This window comes from Lygodium microphyllum, chromosome 8 (genome assembly GCF_053477565.2).
Source record: "Lygodium microphyllum isolate KBCC chromosome 8, Lygodium_microphyllum_v1.1.10, whole genome shotgun sequence".
Classification (NCBI taxonomy): Eukaryota; Viridiplantae; Streptophyta; class Polypodiopsida; order Schizaeales; family Lygodiaceae; genus Lygodium; species Lygodium microphyllum.
Genome location: NC_141142.1, coordinates 63987461 through 64012395, shown reverse-complemented (window position 1 = coordinate 64012395; position 24935 = coordinate 63987461). Strand labels below are relative to the sequence as shown.

Below are 24935 nucleotides of genomic sequence, written 5' to 3'. Positions count from 1 at the left end.
GAACACAAGAAGAGAGATGGAGGCCAAAACGTTTTCTTGCTGGTTTTTTCTTCTTCTTTCACACACTATACAATGTACACAAAGTATAGATAAGATACAACATAAAGGAAAGTGGCCTTCTAAGTCAAACAGTGCATAACCGACTACACTAATCGACTGGCACTATGTCTTTGCCAGCTGTAGGTAGGTGTAACAAACTAAATATAATAAGTGATAAGTCAGTGGCCATGTGAGTATCATAATGACCACCAATGTGCTAAGTGTAGACATGCGGACCCATCTAGCCTGGTGGTCCATCATGAATGTCCGCACGTGTTGAGCTTGCCATCTCAACACTCCCCCTCAAGCTCAACTCTATCTCTGCAACTCCAAGTAAGCTTTGAAACTTTTGAAGCTTCTCTACAACCAATGCCTTTGTTAAAATGTCAGCTATCTGATCCTGTGTGCTCACATATACCAAGTCAATCTCTCCTGCAAGTACCTTCTCTCTCACAAAGTGGTAGTGCACCTCAATGTGTTTTGTCCTAACATGGAACACTAGATTCCTAGCTAGCTGTATGTTGCTCATGTTGTCATAATGAATGACAACTGGACCATATCCTTGCACGTCCAAATCACCTAATAACTTATGTAGCCATACCACCTCACATGCTGCCATAGCAGCACCTCTATACTCAGCCTCTGTACTTGATAAACCAACTGTAGGTTGCTTTTTGCAGCTCCATGTAACTGCTGCACTACCAAGGAAAAACATGAATCCACTCGTAGATCTTCTGTTCGACATGCTACCAGCCCAATCTACATCTATGTATCCAAAGACTTGCATGTCCTTACCTACCTCATAAAAAAGTCCATAATGTAAAGTGGACTTCACATACCTCAATATACATCTAACTGCATCCAAATGAGGCTTTCTAGGCATCTACATAAACTGACTGACAAGGCCAACAACATAGCTCAAGTATGGCCTTGTGATAGTCATGTAAATCAAACTCCCTACTATCCTCCTAAATATAGTAGGGTCTTTTATCTCATCCCCAACGTCAGCACTCAACTTCACATTTTGCTCTAATGGTACTGAAAGAGGTTTACATGCTGTCATACCATACTTGGATAACATATTCAAGCCATACTGCCTTTGGGATATCCATATGCCATCATCACATCTGATCACCTCAATACCAAGAAAGTATCCCAGCTCACCCAAATCTTTCATCTCAAACTTCTTCTTCAAGAAGTCCTTAACTTCAGCAATCCCAGTGTCACTGTCACCTGTAATAATCAAGTCATCCACATAGATGACTATGATGACCAAACCTGCATCTCCCTTTCTCACATAAAGTGAGTGATCAGCATCAGAAATACAAAATCCAATACAAGATATTCTCCAATCTTGTCAGACCATGCTCTAGGTGTTTGCTTCAGCCCATAGAGTGCCTTCTTTAACCTGCACACATATGTGGGATGCTCTAAATCCTCATAACCTATTGGCTGCTCTATATACACTTCTTCTTGCAATTCACCATGCAAGAAGGCATTCTTAACATCCATTTGCTACAAACTCCAACCTTTGGCTGCTGCCAAGGCAATCACACGCCTAACAGTTGCCATCCTAGAAACTAGATTGAATGTCTCTTCATAATCTATACCATATGTTTGAGCATAGCCTTTTGCAACCAGCCTAGCCTTATACTTGCTAAAACTGAACCGTCTGCATTATGCTTGATTTTGTAAACCCACTTACAACCAATAGCTTTCTTACCCTTAGGTAAGGGTACTAAATCCCAAGTCTTATTGACTTCTAATGTAGCCATCTCCTCATCCATTGCCGCATCCCAATCAGCATGACCAACAACATCCTCAAAAAAAGTGGGCTCAACATCCTCAACTAGTTTCACCATATAAGCATAATGGTGAGCTGCATAACCTTCAAAACCAAATCTTTTAATAGGGTATCTGACCCTACTAGATCTGCGTACCACCGGATCACTCAATGGAGCCTTTACATTACTATGAGCTCTCTGTACACCTAGTGTCCTGGACTGAAGGAATGCCAAGCTCATCATCCAAACTCTCCGAACCACTAGAATCTCCATTAAATCCCAAATGACTGGTAGATGCATCATTACCATCCATCGCTTTCTTCTTTCCTTTGTCCTTCCTTGCAACACTTATAGATCCACCTGAAGATGTGGGGCTACTCCTTAGTCTCCCAGACCAAGGGCTCACTGTAGGTGTAGTACCAGATGATGTTTCTAGTCCATAAGACTCCGTGATTCTTGTTTATCTTTCTGCACATAGATGTCCTGAACATTATCATCATCCAATACATCACCAACAGGTGTATACCAACTTCCCATCTCATCAAAGATAACATCCCTGCTCACTCTGAACCCACCTGTGAGACAGGGTTATAACAACAATACCCTTTTTGCTCTAAAGAGTATCCAATAAAAACACATTTTTCTGCCTTTGGATCAATCTTCTTCCGTAGCTTATTTGGCACATGAACATATGAAACACAGCCAAATATCTTCAAGTGCGATACATCAGGCTTCTTGCCAGTAAAGCATTCTTCAGGAGTCATCCCATGAATTACAGCTGGGAGTTCTGCTCATAATGTAAACAACAGTATGGACGACCTTAGACCAAAAATGTTTGGGCATATTCTTTTCAGCCATTAATGCCCGTGCAACTTCTGCAATATGACTGTTTTTTCTTTCTGCAACACAATTTTGCTGTGGGTATACCTGCAAGTAAATTGCCTCTTTATCCCATGAGTCCTCAAGAAGCCACTAAACTCATTAGAGAGGTACTCTCCCCCTCCATCTGATCTCAAGCATTTTACTTTTAAGCATGTTTCTGTTTCAATAGCTTCCTTAAAAGATTTAAAGTGCTCAAACACATCACTTTTTTCCTTCATGAAGTATACCCATAACTTCCTTGAATAGTCATCAATAAATGTGACAAAGTATTTGCTGCCACCAAGAGATACATTCTGTGTAGGCCCCCAAACATCTGTATGCACTACATCAAGTATTTTTCTACTCACTTCTCTGTCATGTGAGAAGGGTTGTCTTGCCTGCTTACCAAACTGGCATGCTTCACAGACTTTATGCAATTCTACAACTCTAAAAGAAGGCAACCCTATAACCAATCCTCTGGACTGCATTAATTTCAGCCTTTGCACATTTGCATGTCCAATACGTTTATGCCATATTTCAATATCTGCAACTACTGCTTTTTCTTTAGCATATATAGCAACATCCATTGCAGGAATTCCAGCATCTAAGGTGAACATTCGGCCAACTCTACTTCCTTTTGCGACCAATCTGCACTTATCATTAAAGTCTTCTACAAAACAACCTTTTGCATTGAATCAGACCTGCAACCCCTGCTCTACCATTTGGCCAACAAACACTAGATTCTTTGTAATTGAAGGCACATGTAATACATCTGTCACACTCTTTGTCTGGCCATCATACAAGGACAAGAGAACCTTTCCAATGTGTAAAATTGGGTGGCATGAATCATCACCCGTCTGCACATAACTTAGATTTTGTAAGTCATGCATCTCTCCAAACTATTCAACATGACTAGTCATATGATTAGATGCACTTGAATTGATATACCATACATCATCATGTGTCCCCTTTCTTGTAACTGCATTCATCATATGCTGCATAACAAACAGACGCTCATTTTTTTCTTCATTCTATCGTGAAGGCAATGCATAGTTTCCTTGCTACAATTTACCACTACGAATATCATCCTTCTTAGCATAGGAATTAGCTACAATGTGTCTTGTTTTGCCACAATAATGGAAAATAATAGCAGAATTTCTAGAGCCTCTGTTCTGCCATCCACCTCTTTCTCTAGAGCTCCCCCTGCCTCTAAAGTTTCCTCTGCCTCCAAAAACCTGTATTTCACCAAAATGTTGATTGAACTTTGTTTTGCTAGTTATCGCCAGCACGTCCCATACCACGGCCTCTCGAAGAGGATCTACCATGTCCCCTTCCAAAACTCGAGTAAAATGTGTGGACCTGTTCACCATTTCTTTCAGACGAATCAGCCTGCATATTGATCTCTTGAGTAATCATGAGAGAGATCAGCTCATCAAAATCTGGAAATGGCTTCCATATATATACTGAAGTAGCAAATGATTTCCATGCCTTCTCATTGTTAAGGCCACTCAGAGTGGATGAAACCAAACCATCATCATCCGGCATTTCATCAATCACTGCTAAAGCATCTGCAATGCTCCTTACCTTCAACACGTACTCATTGATAGACATTTTTCCTTTCTTCAAGGCATTCAACTCTTGCTTGAGTTAAATCTTTCGTGCCTTTGTATTTACTAAAAACATGCTCTCAAAAATTGTCCAAGCTGCATGTGAAGTTTCTACATTCCTGATACGTCCCAACATAGTATTATCAATGACTGTAGATAGCCAGTACATCACCTTTTTGTCTTTTGCATTCCACTCTTTCCATGCTTTTAACTCATCTACAGTCAGGGATACCCAGCTCTAGCTCCTTTTCTTCACCTGAAACAAACTCATAAAGGCCCTTTCCAATGAGGAAGTTCATCACACAAAACTTCCATGAAGGGTAGTTGTTTTTATCGAGCTTCTCAATAATGGGATTTCCACTGTTCTCTATCATTATCACAAACAAGGGTACAACACAACAAGCTAGTCTTCTGCAATCTTTCATAACACGTGCACAGCAATATACCAAGCAACCTTTTTCACCGATTGCTCATAGTACATGTAATTTGCAACCTATTTGTAGATAAACCTTATGTTTGCTTCCTGCAAACACCTCAAAAATTACAGATTCGCAATCTGTAACCTGTGCACCCACTTTCGGTCAATACAGCCGAAATCACAGTGTAACCTGAAACTGTTGTCCACAACCTTGCGGCTCTAAAATAGGAACTGAAACGGCCTTAGACGCCCTAAATAACTGCGGCAAAGCCCTAAAGGGCTATTTACAAAATATACAGTGATCTTCTCGCACACCAAATCGCACAGTAATCTGAGATTTTTGCTCTACCCTGCTTCCGGTGCCTCCACAGGCACTATCCAAGAGAGAGAGTGGAAGAATGGGAGAGCTTCTTACCCCTTGCTTGCTTGCTCGAACTTTGCTTCTTCTCCTTCACTTTAGCCTTCAAAATTAGCCTCTCTCAGTGGTGCGGCTCTAATACCATGTCAAGATTTGCGTGGTGGGGGGACTTACTTGAGTTGCATCAAGCACACACTGTATACACGAGAGGAAGCTCACTAAAGAACACAAGAAGAGAGATGGAGGCCAAAACGTTTTCTTGCTAGTTTTTTCTTCTTCTTCCACACACTATACAATGTACACAAAGTATAGATAAGATACAACATAAAGGAAAGTGGCCTTCTAAGTCAAAGAGTGCATAAACAACTACACTAATCGACTAGCGCTGTCTTTGCCAGCTGTAGATAGGTGTAACAAACTAAATATATTCAATGGCCATGTAAGTATCATAATGACCTCCAACGTGCTAAGTGTAGACATGTGGACCCATCTAGCTCTCTCTCTCTCTCTCTCTCTCTCTCTCTCTCTCTCTCTCTCTCTCTCTCTCTCTCTCTCTCTCTCTCTCTCTCATTCTTCTTCTCCTCCTTTTTCTCTCTTCTTCTTTTTCTTCTTCTTCTTCTCTTCTTCTCCTCTCTCTCTCTTCTTCTTCTTCTTCTTCTTCTTCTCCTATTCTCCTCTCTCTCTCTCTCTCCCTCTTCTTCTTCTTCTCTTCTTCTCCTTCTCTCTCTCCTCTTCTTCTTCTTTTTCTTTTCTTCGTCGTCTTCTCTCTTCTTCTTCTTCTTCTCTCCTTCCCTTCTTCTCCTAGTCTCTCTCCCTCTTCTTCTTCTTCTCCTCTTCTCCTCTCTCTCTCTCTCTTTCCCTCTTTATCTTCTTCTCCTTCTCTCTCTCCCTCTTCTTCTTCTTCTTCTTCTTCTTCTTCTTCTTCTTCTTCTTCTTCTTCTTCACTGAGCACCTGGGGGGAGGGAGGGGGTTGGGGCAGTGTGGGGGCAGGGGGGTTTTTCTGATCATGGCCACGGGGGGGCGGCGCCTGTTGAAACTAGGTGGGGGTGGGTCTTGTGACGATGGGGGGGGCGCTTCCTATCAGCTGCTGAGGGAGGGGGGGACTGCCCTTTTAAAGAGGGGGAGGAGGTCTTCCACATGGCAACTCAAGGTCCCCTTCCTAGTCAAATGTGTCCTAGAAATATTGATGTGTATGTAAAATATTACACGGCGCAGTGAACAGAATCTGAGAAAGAGATAGAGAGTACACAACAGATAAGAGGAGAATCAGTAAATTCTTTAGCTCCAAACAACTGGTCTATCCACCCGTGCACTTTGAGTGTGTGAAGCTTAGATGGCGATCTAGACAGAAGATAGGTGAAGAGCTTAAGGCTAGCTGGAACAACAACTCTGACTAGGTGAAAGATGAGCCATCGATGGATGTGAAGGGGTTTAGCTTTTATAGCTTGCAAAGGCCGTGAGGTTGGCTTGACTGACCTACCATATAAGCCTCCACTAGTCGGCCAAGGAATATTCCAAGGAATATTTCCTTTACCATCAGGCCGGGGAAGCTGCCCCCAGACCCCCGCCAGGGGGGCCACTCGCCCCCCTGGGACCCCCCAGCCAGGGGCCGCTTCTACGGCCCTCGGACCCCACAATAGGGGCCCCTTTTAACTCCCTTACCCTGCAACTCGATGCAATGCGCCTCGAGTTGCTACCAGCTTAACCACTCCATCTAACCCAAAGATTAGACCCACAACGGTCATCTTTTTGCCATCCAGTCACATAGACCTCATCTAATATACAAGTCAGGACTCAACCAATGTATGGGCTCACATTTGGCTTCTCCTCATAATGGGGGCCTTACAACTTTGAGCACCATGGATCATTGGTAGCACCTAATGAGGGTGGGGCATTGATCATATCTAACACCCCCCCTCAATGTCCACCCATAGATGGAACTATCTCCTCGGCCCAATGTCGAGTCTCTGAAGATGAACTTGAAGCAGATCCTTTGTAAGTGCTTTGGCGAAGATATCTGCTCCATTCTCCTCTGTTGGACAGTAGACCAGTTCCACTATCCCATCCTCCATCAAATCACGCACATAGTGATACTGGATCTCTATATGTTTGGTGTGTATATGAAACACTGGATTTTTGGCAATGGTGATGCAACTCTGATTGTCACATCTCAGCACAGTTGGTTCTTCATCCTGCACTCCCATATGCCATAGAATCCTTCTCAACCATATTGCTTCACATGCAGCAAAACAAGCTGCCTTGTACTCTGCTTCAGTAGAAGACAATGCCACTATTGGCTGCTTCTTATTAATCCAAGAGAAAATCCCTGAACCCAAAGAGAAACAATAACCAGAAACTGACTTCCTAGAATCACTGTCTCCTACCCAATCTGAGTCATAGTTCCCCACAAGAGAAGTTCTGAAACTATATGTGATACCATAGTCAAGAGTTTTCTTCAAGTATCTGAGCACCCGCGTCCCAGCCTTCCAATGACTCTCATGAGGTTTGTTTGAGAACCTGCTCAAAACACCAACAGCAAAACTGATATCTGGTCTGATGTTACACAAGTAGATTAGAGACTGCCGACCAACCTCCTATACCTCCCAATGTCTGCTAGTGCTGATGTATCCTCGACGGATAACTTTGCATTCACCTCCATAGGTGTAGCTATCTCCTTGCACTCGGTCATGCCAAATGCCTTCAAGATCTCCCATGCATACTTCTTCTGAGAGATGAAGATCTTTCCTGGCTCTTGCCAGACTTCAATCCCCAAACAATAGTGCAGCAAGCCCAAGTCTGTCATTTCAAAATCAAAACTCAAAGCCTTTCGAGTTTGATTGATCATATCTTCATAGTCACCTATAATAAGAAGGTCATCCACATATAGGACAATCACTACAGACTTTTTACCATCCCTGTAAACATTCAAGTTAGCATCTAAGGCACATCTTTTGAAGTTTAGGTTTAAAAAGAACTTATCTATCCAGTACCATGCTCTGGGGGCTTGTTTCAGCCCATACAATGCCTTCTTCAGCTTACACACTTTGTTCTCAAAGTGGGGGGCCTCAAACCCTGGTGGCTGAGCCACGTACACCTCCTCCTTGAGGTTACCATTTAAGAACGTTGACTTAACATCCATTTGGTACACTGGCCACTTCTTGTGGGCAGCCACTGCAAGTACCATGCAAATAGTGGTCATTCTGGCAGTTGGGGCAAATGACTCTTGAAAATCAAACCCTTCAACTTGTGAAAATCCTTGGGCAACCAGTCTAGCTTTGTACTTTTCTAAGGTACCATCAGCCTTGTACTTTACCTTCCAGATCCACTTGGTGCCAATAACCTTTCACTTTGTTGTTCGATCCACTAGCTCCCAAGTGTCATTCTTCATTATGATGTCATACTCAGCCTGCATAGCAGCCTTCCATGATGGATCTGCAAGTGCTTCTTCTAAGTCAGTTGGCTCCTTTACTTCTCTCATAATCTCAACCATCAAGGCCATATTGACTATGTGAGCAGAAGCCCTCCTTTGCTCCTCTATTCTCTAAGACCTTCTTGGTCCGTCTGCCTTCTCCTCAACAAATGCAGGCATAGGATTATTGTGGTCATAGAGCTGCTTCACCCATCACGGCAATGGCTTTTCCAGTGGGGTGATGTCAGGTTGGTGAACTTTCTCCTCATCATCTGAAGATGATGCTTCCTCCTCCTTAAGGATAGGGATAGCTCTCGGGACAGGTTCATAGTGGACTACTTCTTCGCTTGATGATAAAGTGGAAGAACTTGCCTTCTCCTCCTCGACTGTATGCGGCTCCTCCTTGAACACCACATCACGGCTTGCAATGATCTTCTTTGCCTCTTGGTCATATAATTTGTAAGCCTTCTGCTCATCACTATAACCCAAGAAGATACATTTTCTACTTTTTGGTTTTAACTTGTTTCTCTTCTCATCTAGAACATGTGCATAACATTCACATCCAAAAATTCTGAAATGTGAGACAGATGGTTTCTTACCAGTGTAAGCCTCATGAGGTGTTTTTCCCTTGAGAGCCTTTCTGTAGCTCCGATTTAGAATGTAGACTGCAGTATTAACAGCTTCAACCCAAAAATGGTTAGGCAATCCCTTGCCCTTTAGCATGCATCTTGCCATCTCCACAATGGTGCGATTCATGCGTTCCACAACACCGTTCTGCTGAGGTGTGTGAGGCGTCGTCAATTGATGCTTGATCCCTTTACTCTTGCAAAAGCCTTCAAACTCCTTTGAGTTGAACTCACCACCACCATCTGTTCTAAATTTCTTCACACTTTTCCATGTTTCATTCTCAAGAAGTTTTAGCCATTCTTTAAACTTACCAAAAGCTTGAGCCTATCACAAAGGAAGTACACCCACATCTTCCTACTGTAGTCGTCGACAATCAATATAAAATAAGAAGATCCCCCCAAGGAATGTGTAGGCATCTTACCACACAAGTCAGCATGCACCAACTCTAGAGGAGCCTGTGCTCTATTCTTGCTTTCTTGTGGAAATGCCTTTCTCTGTTGCTTGCCCATCATACAAGCTTCACATGGTTCCTTCAATTAAGTTATTGTAGGTAGGTGAGCAACCATACCTTGCTTTTGCATCTCCTTCAACACTGCAAATCCGATGTGTCCAAACCTTTCATGCCAAAGCTTACTTGTGCCCACTCCAGCGGTGGCTGTAAGAGCACTTAGCTCATACAAGTTGTTCCTTCTTTCTCCTTTGCCAACAATTGTGCCAGCACTATCAAGAATTTCTGCACCTGTCTTGTTGAACCTCACTTCATGACCAAGATCAGTTATGGCAGCAACAACTGATAGCAAATTTCTCCTGATTTCGGGAACATACAACACATTTGAAAGCTTTTTGACTTCACCATTTGTAGCAACAAAAGAAATAGTACCTGTGCCTGCAGCAGGGCATTTAGCATCATTTCCAACCATCACAATGATGGATTCTTGTAGAGGTTGCATAGAACTGTATAGACTTTTCTTGTTGGTCATGTGACGGGAGGCCCCACTATCCAACACCCATGAGTCAGTGGTAGATTCTTCTTGCGCCGAGGAGCATACTTCCTCAATGGTCGCCATGAATAATTCCAACCCTGCTTCAGCCGTATTGGCTGTCTCTTTCCCTTTACTTTTAAGGGTACCATTCTTTTCATCTGCCTTCTTGACATGACAATCTGCAATTGCATGTCCTTTCTTCTTGCAGTAGAAGCACTCTCCTTGAAACTTCTTCTTGCCACCCTTCTTCTTTTTGTCACCATCATTTTTGGTGGAGGAACCACCTTTGCCTTTTGCATTGGCAGAGAATGCAGCATCTCCATTGTTGCTTCCTTCTCGGGCTTTCAGCCTCAACTCCTCCTCCATTAATAATGCACAAAACTCCTCAAAAGTCAAAGCTTGAGGTCTCACCTGAGTATTAAGGGCAATTACTAGTCCATCAAACTTTTGTGGACAAATCCGAAGACACCTCCAAGCTAGCTCTTCGCTAGTCTTTTGTATCCCAGCGCCAGCCATCTGATCACACAGATTCTTAATCCGAGTGATGAATTCTTCAACCATCTCTCCTTCAGCAAACTTCTCCGTTGCTAGTTGATTCTCCAGACTATATTAAAGGCTATATAAATAGAGACTATACAAAGTTTTATAGATTAAAAAGCTCTTTATAGAAAGATTATGCATTCAAATTATTCAAATACCAATTTGGAAACAATTATGCTTCTACCAAGTTACTATAATACATAGTACTCAATCCAAATTACCAAGCCAAAAAAGATCGATAAATTGTCACAAGCTAATTGAGAAAAGTTCATTGAACTAAAATCCATAGAAAAGATACATAGCAATAGAGTATCTTTCTCACAAAAGAATAGTAGATGGACATGTATGTGATAGAGTGTCCATATATCTTTCAAAAAGGCCTAGCTATGAGATCTACCGTTGAGATTGATGAAAGAATTCATGCCATAGTTTGTCTAGATTAGAAAGAGCACATGCTATTGCTCACCATACCACACTACTTAACATGAAATTTTAAGTTAAATAATATTCATGTTCGTATAATCAAATGCTCTCACCACAATAGCTGGTGCTTTTGACCAGAGGCTACTAGCATGCATTTGTCCATAGGATTGCAACCAAGCTAGAGCAGGCCTGGATGGCAAAGGGGTGGCGAGCTAGAGTACCATTGGATGATAACCAAGTGTTCTACAAAGCGATGTAAGTCATATAGTGTTAAATGGCAGAGGGGTGGTGGGTTGGAGCGACGATCGATAATGTAGGGGTGGCAAGGCCAGAGGAGCATTAGAGCAAGGCTAGAGTAGTGCATGGAGCAAGGCAATAGATTTTGGCCATAGCAAGGGTGGCAAACTGTTAGAGCATGCCAGTTGGGTTTCAAAGTTTTTTTGAAGCTAGAGCATGCAATGAAAGGGCCAAAAAAAAAAAACAATACCATTGTACCACATAGTCACCATATAAGATTTTGTTTAGGTTAAAGTACAAGATAGTATAGAAGTATAGATTTAAATGATGCTTATAGCAACACCCAAATTGTCATGTGTGCAATGCTAAATCTAAAATCTAAAAAGTGTCACATAACTAACATTTTATTAACAATAAATGTGGAAGGGTACAACTAAAGTCAAAGTCAAGGAAAGTCAAACAGAGTCAAAGCACCAATGCTAGAATTCTTTTTGGAAACATAATGTTTTTGGAGCTTCAACATCTTATTTCCGAGCACTTGTATTATTTATTTACTTCATGGATATCAAACTATCATGGAAGTATTATTTTGTGAGTCAGGCTCACTTTTGTACATATTGTATTATAACTCACAATTGTATTTGTCGCACCCAAAACTGTCATGTGTATTGCACACATGTATTTGTAATCAAAATAGTGTAAGATAGGTCTAATTAGACTCCATAAAGTGGGTAGAATGCACAAAAAAGGGTATACACATGCTTCAGCCTAGATCCCATAAAGTGGGTAGAATGCACAAAAAAGGGTGCAGACCCTAATTCACAATTGTGAAAAACCTAAAACACAAAGTGGGGTACACATTCTAAAATACAAACAGAGCGCTACCCTAGAGAAGGGATCTAACCCTAACTCTAATCTTGGCGTATATAAGGATGGGAGGTCTCGGTTGTATTTACCTTTTTGTGCATCAATGCTAGGAAAGATTTGTCAATGCAACTATTGAAGCTTTCTATTTTTTTATTATCTATCAACTTGTCTCCATTATTGAAAGTAAAAGTGAGAGAGTGAGGAAAAGTTGTATTGAGTGAGAGACTAAAAAAAAGTGAAGCTCTACATCTTCTTTCTTTCCTTCTTCCCATCCATAGTTAGAGATTTAGGTTTGAATTTGAATTGCAAGAGAGAGTGAGGGATTCAACGTGGTGAAGCTCTTCTCCATCTTCTTTTTCTTCTCAATATTTTTCTCTCAATGTTGGCACTTGGTGGTGGATGCAAAGGAACGATGGCATTGGATTGTGTTGATTGGCTTGCAGAACCATCTTCCAGCCTTCAAGCTTTCAGAATACAATATGGGTAGGTAAGTTGGTGAGTACTATACCTCAAAGCTAGCCTTGTGTTCTTTCTTTCTTGGGTGAGTGAGTTTGAGCAGTGTGTTAAGAAAACAAGGTTAGAGATTATCGCCAAAGTGAGTTGCAGCTTCTAAAAGAGTACAAATCCATCCAATTTCTCGATTGTTGTGTGTTTAACCCAACACATTTGTAGTTGCATATGAAATGCCTAGTATTTTCCTCATAGTTTACCCCATCACAAGGAGGGAAGGATTCTAATAGCATGAGTTCTTCAATGCATAGTCAACAAAGGGGAGACTTGAAGTTATTATTTGGATTATCAAAAGCACTCTTTCTTTCTAAGTCTAGGTAAGGTTTATCTAAAAGAAGTTCTCATTTCTACTCAAATCCTCTTTTCTCTTCCTATTTATGTTTCTAATATATACAAAAGTGCTGAACAAATTTGTGCGTGAACATTATATGCCTTTCTAAAAGACAGTATTTCTATTCAAAACACATTTTCTCTTCCCATTGGTATTTCTAATATATACGAAAGTGCTAAACAAATTTGTGCATGAATATTGTACACTTTCTCTTCTCACATGCATAAACAGCTTGAAGGCATGGATGAAGCCCTAACAAAGGAAGACTCCTATTCACATCATGATGGAAATGTCATTTCCAACATGGAGAGGAAGGAAAGGTTCTTACTAAAGTTTTAGCCAAAGGTTAAGAGATGAAGGAAAAAAGCACATTAATATGTCAATGGTGATGGAGGGTCATATCCAACAAATCTATCATGTGAAGCACCAAAATTTTGCACCCTTCGTGAGTATAAACTTGTAGAGAATCTTAAATAGGAAAACAAGAAACCAAACAATCATATGGCTACATTGAGAGCTTCAATGACTTGTGCCAAATTAAGATGAGACAGAAGCCTAAGCATATGGCATGAAGGGAGGTGATTTGAAGAAGCTAAACAAAGATAAAAAGGAATCAACTTTTAAAATATACATTTTAGGAGGAAAATAGCACACCAAAAAATAGGAAAATGCATTATTACTCTATTCAAGGTTCCAAATGCAAGCTCAATCCATTGGAATAAGTAGAACAAGATAAGTGGAGATTTTCATAATCAAGTGCAACCAAATCAAGTTGTGGAAATAAATATCAATGCTACAATTATTGGAAAGAGATAGTGGTATTAATTATCGGCAAGTAGTTGTTAGCAACATTATTCACATGCTTTTGTTCTTCCTAAACTAGAGGATCATTGCAAAGGAGAGACCTCAAAAATCAATCACGAAACTTTGGGTTGGCCAAAAGCACATCACAATTTCTTGAAAAGCCAAAGAAAATCAATGGGCATATTTGTCAATATAATCACTAGTGTTTGGTTTGGCAAGGTACAATGAAAATCATGCATACTTCTCAATCCTCCCATGAGCTCAAGCTTAGCTCATGATTTAGCTTTGGTGATGATGCCACAACTGCTGAGAAAGTCTTTGGGTTCATCTCGATATTAGGACCATGATTTGGCTTGGGCGATGATGCCACGACTGCTAAGAAAGTCTTTGGGTTCATCTCAATATTATTGGAAAGATAATGTAGTTGGTGCTTGGGTTGGTCCAAAAGCACATCACAAATTCTTGAAAAGCCAAAGAAAATCAATGGGCATACTTGTCAATATAATTGCTAGTATTTGGTTTGGCAAGGTACAATGAAAATCATGCATACTTCTCGATCCTCCCATGAGTTGGTGCTTGGGTTGGCCAAAAGCACATCACAAATTCTTGAAAAGCCAAAGAAAATCAATGGGCATACTTGTCAATATAATTACTAGTATTTGGTTTGGCAAGGTACAATGAAAATCATGCATACTTCTCAATCCTCCCATGAGCTCAAGCTCAGCCCATGATTTGACTTGGGTGATGATGCCACAACTGCTGAGAAAGTCATTGGGTTCATCTCGATATTAGGACCATGATTTGGCTTGGGTGATGATGCCACAACTACTGTAAAGTCTGTGGGTTCATCTCAATATTCCTGGAAAGATAATGTATTTGGTGCAAAAGACGGTATGAGAACTATGGTTTAGCACTAGAAAGACATATACAATGAATTACTTGAAACATGGCGGCTGAAGAGATCGAGGCGGTGCGGTGGTGCAAGGGGAGAGATGTTGCCAAGAAAACGGCATGAGTCAAAAGATAGTGGGAGAAAACGAGAACCTACAGTTTATCATTGAAGAATGTATACAACTGAATGATTGGACACTCTTATGGGACAATCCCACAAGTCTGAAGCTTCAACATATTTTTCGAATTGTACATTAATGGTGTGCATAGTTCCCCATAGCATCAATTTCAGCAAACCGTTTTATTCACATGTTTGTATGCATCAGCGAACTATTTTATCCACATGTTTGTATGCATCCATGCCTGCGTGAAATTCTTCTGTGCATGTGCTTGTATGCACGCATGGATGCATGGATGCACACAGTTTTCAATGAACAAATTTCAGCAAATCATTGCGCCCATTGCAAGAAATTTATTTTTACAACAATGGAACACCACTGAAACAGTATACATAAATATGTATACAACTGAATGATTGTCTCGTGGTTTATTGCACACAGTTTTCATTGAACAAATTTCAGTAAATCAACGCGCCCATTGCAAGAAAATTATTTTTACAACAATGGAACATGACCACCGAAACAGTATACATAAATATGTACACAACTGAATGACTGTCTCATGGTTTATTTTCTCTGATATCTCATTGAAAGAATGTATACAACTATGGGCTGTTATCTCTCATATCTCATTGAAAGAATGTATACAACTGAATGATTGGTCACAGAGTATTCAAGAATCTTCGTGTGTTGAAATTGCAAGCCTCGTGTGTTGAAATTGCAAGCCTAATTTATGTCCTAGAAAGAATGTATCCATGTCTAGCAGTTCACTTGCTGGACAGTTTTGTCTTAGAAAGAATGTATCCATGTCTGTCAGTCCAAATGTTGGACAGTTTGTCTTAGAAAGAATGTATGTCTGGCACTCAACTTCTTGGACACGTTATTGCCACCACCCCTCCCAATGAAGAGGGAAAAAATAATGTATCTCTGCTATGCTAAGCTGGCACAGATATCAACCTGTGGCAATAAATTCCATGATGTGAAAAGAATAATGTGTGATTTTACAAGGAAAAGAGTGACATGTACTGTAAATAAGTCCACAAGTACAAGCTCCCTTGCAGCATCAAAGAGCTAAGATTGTTTGTGGTTGTTCCCTGCAACACAGTAAAAAGTAACTCATGAAAGAGTGTGAGCCAGTTTCACTCAATTTAGGCATGTGACATCCTTAAACGCACCTATTTCAGACACTATATAGGAAATGAATTTGAATTCCCATAACAGCAACTTCACATGTCCCCATAATGCACTGCAGATTTGGGATCAATTCGAAGTATTCTACTTGTGCCCAATAAGTACTCGGGCAGTTCATTGTCTTCCTTAGCCTGAATAAACAAGCAAGCACGAAACCGTGACCACCTTGACTGCATTTTCTCAAATCTCCCACACACACTATCTTGCAGATATACATGTAAACAAACTCTCAAATTTCCTACCTGCTAAAATCTGAATGAGATGAATTGCATACCTCTATCAATATGGCAAAATCAATCACAACACTTGTAGCATACCCCAAAACAAGACCACACACACTGCGTGCTACAGAAGACGAGCCCACATCCACATCTATCTGCGCAAACAAAGAGAGATATTTGAGCTTTTCTGAATTAAAAGTGAATAAAAATTATGCTCAAAACAGAGATGTTAAACCTCTAGAAAGTTGTCTTCACTGAAATATCTGCATGATAATGCTCTGCCGAGCAAGCAAGCCTTGGTTCCAACAGCACGCTTCACCACCCAGTACCCCTGCAGCACGTTGAAACTGGCAGCTAAGAACTCGCCACATACTGATTTATCAAAAATTACTCAATGCATCCATCTGCTCAAGACACCATAGTTGTCATTCACATTAATTGAACTTTTACTTCACACACTATACACTTACCTCAACTATTCTGGGAATGAGTTTGAGGCGTGAGTTTCGAAATGTATCGTCTCCAGTGACAAACTTATGGAGCAAAGAGCCTGGCCTGATAGGCCGATCAGCTCCATAGTAAAACACTAGACTATAGTTTGGCTTGGCAGGTATCTACAGAATATATACAAAAGCCAGTCATCTGCGTCAACACTGAACTATAGTTTGGCACGTAGGCCTCTACAAAATATCACAGCAGTTAGGATTACCTGAAGATTTACAGCCAGCACAAAGGGTAATCTCTTCACTTCTGACATCTGTAGGAGAAACAAATTAACAATCCCATGTCTGTCTTCAAATTTTATGCTTAACTTTTGCATTCTAGTAGATCAATCCTCAACTTCAAATAATCAGACCAAGTTTTGCATTCTAGTAGATCAATCCTTAATTGTATACTTAACTGTCTGTCTTCAAATTTTATGCTGAACTTCAAATAATCAGACCAAGTTTACCAACCTTCACCAAAGAGCGTGGGTGCTGGGTCACTAGATCAATCCTTTTCTCATGTTTCAACCAATCAACTCCAAGAAGTTTTAGAAGGGGATCACCACCTGGCACCTATCAAAAACAAGATGCACAGTGACAAATGCATGATTTAGAAAGTAGTGCCCAAGGGCAATGCCTGACTACAAAATAAAGCTTAGAAAATTGTTTAACCACTTGAGAGCACAAACCTTGATAGAGTCGTTAATATATGTTCGTCCACGAACCATAAAGCCTTGTCCTCCAGGATCACTCCAGCAGTCTGAATCGGCATCAGAAGTTCCAGGTCGTAAAGAGCATTTGCAGAGTTTTGTGTCAATATCTACGGGTTCTGCGCTCAACAACAGCTCCTCATTTTCCTGTCGACCTGTAAGGTTGAATACACAAACATGAGACAGGGCCTAGCAACCTACTCAACTCAAGCTTCACCTTTCTCTTATTAGACATGCCACAATTGAAGGCTTTTGCAGAGATCACTTACTTGGTGGCCTCTTACTTGGCAGCCCTAGCCTCAAACTCCAAGATGAACTTCTGGCTGAAGCTACAACCTGATGTCAGCACACGATGTCAATTTTCTTTTTTGGTCTTCTTTTTTCTTCTTTATCAGGCACGATACTTTTTCCATCTCATAGGTCAGCCCAATGAGATACAAGTTCATGGCAGTTGATTTCTTGGGGTATATCAGTAAAGAAAATAAACTGTGATAAGGTGGACTGCTGATAACCAGCTAGTCAGTCACACTAGTAAAATTTTGCAGCTACTCCAAGCTCAAACGCTCAGCCATGCCATATACGATGATGATCCACTAATCCCACAAGTTTATGTCCTATTACAGTGAAATTAAGATTTCCCGCCCCCCGCCCTGTGCAGTTATAAATAAGTAAAGCATTATCAAAAACCGAACCTTGCTGTTTCTTTTCAGTTGCTCTTCTAATTCTCCCTCCTCCCCAGACGGTTCGTCTACAGCAATGGCATCATAAAATTGCTCATTTATGTCGAGAGTCTCTGCTTCTTCTTGCATGGATTCATCAATGGCAACTGATGCAACTGCACGTGGCTGCCCTTGACCTCCATCTTCAGCTTCATTGCTTGCAGCAAAAAATTCTCTCAAACCTGAACCATATCCTTTATGCAAATACTTAGAAAAGTTACCTGACAGGAAGATCTTACTACAGAATCAATTAGGAATACCAGACCTCACCTGCTGTGCGACAAAGCAAAAAAAATGGTATGGTTTTCTGGAAATCCAAAGGAAACAATTTCTCCCACAGTGGACAACCCAGAGATTTGACCTCCATTATCTGGGTGACCAGAGACCTTGAAGTGCCAAATCTTGAAGGCAGAGGACTAATTTCCCAAACAGTTGCTGCAATCATGTGCAAAATATGACATTGACTAATATGAATCATATACTGCCATCAGGATATATGCAATGAAAAAGACATACGGTTTAGCTTGACACGTCGATGACCAAATCGGCGAGGGCACTTCTTATGAACAGCTGAATCTTCAGTAATGGCTGAACATCAATAGCAATGTAATAATAAGAGTGAGTAGTATGCACTGCTGAACATCAGTACCAATGAAATACCAAAAGCAAGCAGTAGGAATTAAAGTAACCCTGAACTCTGCAATTGCTATCCTGTAATATACAAAGGTTTTGCACTTACAAAATGATCCATCTTGGTCGTGACGCCATCGCCGCAAAAAAATGAAATCTTGTTTGAAACAACATCTACAATGAAAAATGAACCGTGCTTGTAAATAGAAGCCTGGACAAAAAGGATGCTAACTAGGCTGCATCACTAATTATTTATGCGATCACAAGGTAGCAAGACTTTTTCTTTTGTATGCCATCCCCATCTCCATGGCACAAACACAGAATCTTTTAAGAACAGCAGGCCATCGCTTTCTAATTGAAGCAAGATTCCATAAACATAATCATTTATTCTTGCAACCTTGCTAGAATCAAGAAACGGAAGGACCAATGCATCTGAAACTCTATTTCTGGAATAACTCATTTGACAACATGACTGTATTCCAAATGACAAAAACCTTCCGTGGAACCTTGGGATCCTTGAGACCTTACTAAAATCCACAATAGGAACAATGCATTCTGAAACTCTATTTGTGGAATAACTCATTTGACAACATGAATGCAGTCCAAACAACCACAAACCTTCTGTGGAACCTTGGGTCATAAACTCCATGTGCAATGTCAGAGTGGCCATCAATATCCTCCACTAACTCTAAATCACCAGTCAATGTGTCCCACCTGACAAAGCCACACAGACATAACACTTTAAATATGACCATGCCTGATTGTTGACTGAAAACCACAGGCATTTGTCAGACAAAAAGAAACACATACTGGTGACGTTGGTTCTTGTCTAGCGTCATGATCATGTCAAAAATCTGATCTGGTGTGGCATTAACTACACCAACAGACTTCATGAACCTGGAGCCTTTATTTCCCTGTAAACAAAACATTACTAATTTTGTTTACAATCAGGACATACCTCCGGCAGCAAGTCAGTGTGTGAAACAACCCTTTAGATCCTCTGAGATCAAAAGATAACTTCTTGAAAGTTCCAAATTCACATGCCATAATATAAATCAATAAAAACATAACTCATTCAAAGTTCCAAATTTACATGCCACAATTAAAAAAGCAAGACTGATCCTTCACAAAATGCTTTAAAAGTTGTCAACAAAGCTAACTCATGCTTCACTACATGCTAATGACAATGTCGTATGCCTGTACGTCCATACTACAATCATGTGGTACAAAGCTTTTCTGTCAATGATGTTTCAAAGCCAAGAAGTAGTACCTTCCTTTTGAGACAGCAAAACTATTTGTATTTGAATTGTCATTGTCTCTGAATTAATTGTGAAAACAACTTCTTATTTGGGTTCAAGGCAATGCAGTAAAATATTCAATCCTCATACTGTAATATTGGAATGGGATGATTCATGTTCGGTCTCTGAAACTCCAATCAGTTCCCTTGTACAACCCCAACTAGGACATGTATTTTAACTAGCAGATCAGTACAAACCACACTGGATCCTCTGACTAACACCATGATGATGGATGTCCAGGCTTATCAATTTTTGTCCATCCATATGAAAGTTGTGTAGTGGATTGAGTTGGAGGCCAATTTAATTGTTCTTCCATGGATGGTTGGAAATACTCCATTTTCATTTTTGGGCTTCGCCAAACAACAAACATGTAAAGCCTCAAATTAAATTCTCCAGCTAAGAACGTCCCACTTCATGGAGAGGAAGCTGGAAACCAAGCTCTAAAGTGCATCCTGGTCCTTTATCCTAACGCTCTTACGAAATTGCATAGTTCTGTGGAAAAAGTCTGTTTTTCTCCAAACTCCCATGCTCACCTTGCTGCTTTCATGGATGATTGTAGTAAATCATCCATTTTCACATATTGACTTCAGTGAACAATAAACCTTTATTTAAGCTTCACATTCTTAAAAGGGTGTGCTGATTCTTAGCTCGCTTTCCTGCATTATCGCTTTTGAGCTTCACTAGACAATAAATTTGCACTTTCACAAATTGAACTTCACTGGACAATAAACCTTTTTAAGCTTCACATTCTTAAACAGGTGTGCTGATTCTTAGCTCACTTTCTTGTGCTTTTGAGCTTCACTACACAATAAATTTGTATTTTCACAAATTGACCTTCACTGGACAATAAACCTTTAAGCTTCATATTCTTAAACAGGTGTGCTAAATCTAAGCTCACTTTTCAAAATCAAATCCTGCATTTTTGTCTCTCAGAAAGGGAGCTAGAAACCGACCTCCTCCATTTTCACAAATTGAACTTCACTGAATAGCTCACTTTTCAAAACCAATGGACTGTTTGGAGAAAAGCAACTAAATCTGAAAACCTACATCAACTTTTCTCCAACTATCGACATCCTCCCTCTTGGAAAGGAAGCCATAAATAGAGCTCTAAAATGCATTCTGATGCTCCATCCTCACCTGCTTGTGCGACTGTTCCCAATCACTTTGCTGCTTATGACAGTTGCAAAACCTCCAAATGAGTTTCGCAGAACAATAAGCCTCACATTCTTAAAAGAGCATTCTGATATGATTCTTAGCTCACAACATCTAGCCTTTAGGAAACGCACCAGAAATCGACACCTAAAGTGCATGCTGAAGCTCTATCCTAAACAGTTTGTGGAATCATACAATTCTATGAACAGGTCAGTTTTTTTCCCAACTCACAAATATGCCTTTGTGAAGTTAGTGAGCAATGCAACAAGTCACAAAGTCTGATAAAATGTATCAAACAAACCAAAAGACGCCTTATTTGGAACCAAATATCCAACCTTCATAGAGATATCCTCAAAGATCCTCAAACCTGTAACAATGTTCGACTATCAGCACAATTCAAAGCTTACAAAACAGTGTAAAAGACTCTAGCTGGAAGATTTAATACCATTGACTGTCAAAATACACCTCCAATTCTCTTGCTCAATAGCATCAGTTTCTTGGTGTTTGAAGTAATCATCCACATCATCTGGATCTTGTGCCACCATTGATGGTCGCCATAGCAATGAGTCAGGACCTGGTCCAAATGCAAATGAGTCAGACCTTAGATGTCTAGGGCCAACATGATATATCCTGCATGTTGCAGGAAACATAGTATTTCCAACAAGCTTATTATGTCTATCAATCAACCTTTTCAATTTAGACCTACTACCAATCACTACATTCATAGCCAAGACATTACCAGTAACACCCTCTAAAGTCCTCCACAAATGGTACTAGATACTGTTTTGCCCAAGTTCATCATCATTGTGTGTGATGCACGGGACGCAGAAAGGGGTTTTTTTTTGGGGGGGGTTGTGGCGCGGGGCGGGGCAGGGGGGGGGGGGGGGGGGGTGCGTGTGCGGGGCACGTTGTTTTGATTGATTGTGGGCAATTTGGGGGTTTGGGGAGGATGAGAAAGAGGCAAGGAGGACAGCAAAACTGGCAGCAGTAAATGAGCATTAGCAAACAGCTTGACAGGAACTACATGCAAGCAACGGCTGGGCATTGACAGCCAAGAGACCGCCACGACAACAAGACAACAGAGCTCAGTGAATGAGCAATCGCTAGAAGAAACAATAACAAGGGAACAAGAAGAGAAACGATAACAAGGGAAGAGGAACTAATGCAGTGGCAAAAAATGAACATGTGCACCAATGGGTCATGAGGAGGCACCTATGGACGTAGTGCCAATATGATTGGCCAAAGAAGTTCATTGAATAGAAAGATCTTGAAACTAGACCAAAAGACACATGTGCACCTCGTAAAGAAAGGCATCTTCAGACTCTGCAGTAGTAATAAGGAACCAAGGGAAGTACAAAAGCTGACAAAAGAGTATTCCACATTTCACAAGAAAAAAGCAGGGGTAAACCATGTTAATCAATTGGAAACACAACTAGCATGATATTGACCTATCAATCGCTTTAAAAACTCCACATTAAGAAGTCTGGGCTACAATCAATATTTTCATGCATTGCAATATTAGCAGCAAAATAAACCTTGTTTGAAAAGGTCAAATGCCACAGACCTTTGCCGATTAGAACTGAATGACGAGGCAGTTTTATGTAAGATCGTGCATGGTAGCGTGAACCACTTAATTTGAACCTGTACATAGAGAGTGCACACAAATTGGAGTGGAAGAGCATATAGAGATGCATCAAATGTCAAGCCAAGTTAACTAAGTGCAAGCACCCTACTCTTCCTCATTGCTGATTAACTTCCGACCGCTTCCCTTTTCTATCTCACATTCAGCCTGCAAGAGTGAGTATACCAGACCATAACTATCCATTTACAAGAAAGAGCAACGCATTCTTTGCTCAAAAGTCATCTCTGCACATTAACTTCAAAACACATTCAATTAGGAAGCTGACTGCACAATATGTGATACCTCTTCTTTGGCATGTTGAAATGCAGCAATCCATTTGTCAACCTCCCCAGCAGTGCAGCAAGCAAGCTAGTCACCATCTAGAAGACGTGAGCTTTACATTCCTCAAAGCCTACATGTAAATTTTCCAGATAATGTAAAACCATACCTTCCCCTGCTTGCTACGGTCAACAAGGCTATAAATTCTCAGTACATACAAGGCCTGCATCCCAATAGGACAAATACAAGGAAAATGTAGTAGCTTAGAAAACCATAATGTTTGTATTAACTTTGAGGAACCAAAAGCTAGCTTCACAACAGGAAAGAAACATCCTTCAGTAAATGCTTTGAGGTTTACCCTCCCATGAAAAATCTGGCGCCCAAGCTCCTCAACCATAAAGTTCTTACCAACAATGCCCCTCCGCACTGGCTGCATCAAAACAACACAAACTGATGTTAAGATTTAGCAGAAGGTCTACCCATAGAGAATCATCGGCTGCCCACAAACTTTCATTTCATGTCCATTTTGCAAGACCTAACTCATAGACTGCATAGGCTGAGACACCTCAGACAGGATGAGTTTTGCATAACAAAAGGTATACCCCAAGGGCCTTTGCAATATGAATAGCTATAGGGATGAGTAATCACTCCTTACCAACTGCATGCAATTTCGTAACGTGTGTCGGATTGCCCAATATTCACTCCATTATACACACACTCTCTCTTTTTTTTTTTTTCGTAAATACACACACACACTCTCTCTCTCTCTCTCTCTCTCTCTCTCTCTCTCTCTCTCTCTCTCTCTCTCTCTCTCTGTGCGTGTCGTACATTGACTGTCGTACAGTGATTTCAGAAATCATATGTGCACATGCGTGCGCGCCTGTCTGCTCATGTGTGTATACGCTAATGAACTGCAGTTTCATGCAAAGAACAAGAAAAATCAAGTGAGTCGGCTTCTGTCTGTGCGTGCGTACACACCTTTCTCGGTCGTTCGTGAGGGTTGCACGTGTACATTTCAACGTATTTCCCTTTGATGAGGAGGTAACGGGAGTGGCAGAATTGATAACCAAGGGAATTCACGCCGACGTGGTAGAGCCATCCCTCGTAAGCAGCAGCTCCGCTGTTGCGCCTCTCCGTCAACATTTGCCTTCTGTGAGAGGGAGAGATTTTATTTGTTACAAGATGCTTGTTTAGGCTTCAGGTAGTCAAGAGCAATACGATGAGACGAAGGCCATTTCCATAATAGCAGCCATAGCCATAGCCAATAGCTTTGCAACGGCAGAGAATTATTCTTTCGTATCCATCCGGTCCACTGCCTCCTCGTGACAAAGGTTAGAGTGGCGGGCGGAGCGGCGAAACTGTGTCTTCCGCTAGAAGAACTACCTGTGAGAGAGAGAGAGAGAGAGAGAGAGAGAGCTGCCTGATTCGGCTTTTGTTTGGAATAGATCGAGAGACAAGGGAGGGGCCTGGGGGAGATGCAGTTGCCTGCGCAACCGGCTACTTCCGGTTGCACGCGTGTCGTGCACCGCGTCGCTGCCGGTTTCGCAGGTCTCTTTTTTTGCCTCCTGAATCCTGACGTGTTACCGTTGTTCAGGGCCCGGGCCGTCCCGAATCCCTGGCCAATGCTTTTTCTAATGTCTCTCGCATTTATTGTCGACTTTGTGAACGTTCACACACTCTCACTCGTATGTTACTGTTGTAGCCACTGTGACATCACCATTATCCAACGGCCCCCCAAATATGATTTCGTGGATTTTTTTTTTGCTAGGCAACAATAGATCGTAGTAGTCTACATAAGTTTGTTTTTTTTTAATAATGCAC

The 24935-nt window shown here is 41.0% G+C and overlaps 1 protein-coding gene across 2 annotated transcripts; it reads right to left on the bottom strand.

The window, feature by feature from the left end:
- Positions 1–15229: 15229 nt before the first annotated feature.
- On the bottom strand, positions 15230–24697 carry LOC148032390 (protein ENHANCED DISEASE RESISTANCE 2-like). 2 transcript variants are annotated; one of them, XM_087683040.1, is made up of 23 exons: positions 24093–24697; positions 23473–23544; positions 23284–23337; positions 23139–23204; positions 22948–23003; positions 22779–22855; positions 21660–21788; positions 21550–21581; positions 19575–19678; positions 19383–19478; positions 18874–18938; positions 18651–18722; positions 18405–18569; positions 18097–18316; positions 17685–17752; positions 17395–17570; positions 17177–17278; positions 16930–16977; positions 16691–16834; positions 16456–16551; positions 16274–16375; positions 15984–16130; positions 15230–15902 (listed from the first exon to the last, which is right to left on the bottom strand). In XM_087683040.1, exons 1-22 carry the CDS (start codon positions 24255–24257, stop codon positions 16035–16037), a joined length of 2205 nt encoding a protein of 734 aa, XP_087539166.1. In that variant the 5' UTR covers positions 24258–24697; the 3' UTR covers positions 15230–15902; positions 15984–16034. The 2 variants fall into 2 exon arrangements, with proteins under 2 accessions (XP_087539166.1, XP_087539167.1); XM_087683041.1 differs by having other exon boundaries at positions 15232–15902; positions 17685–17751; positions 18108–18316; positions 24093–24694.
- Positions 24698–24935: the final 238 nt, after the last annotated feature.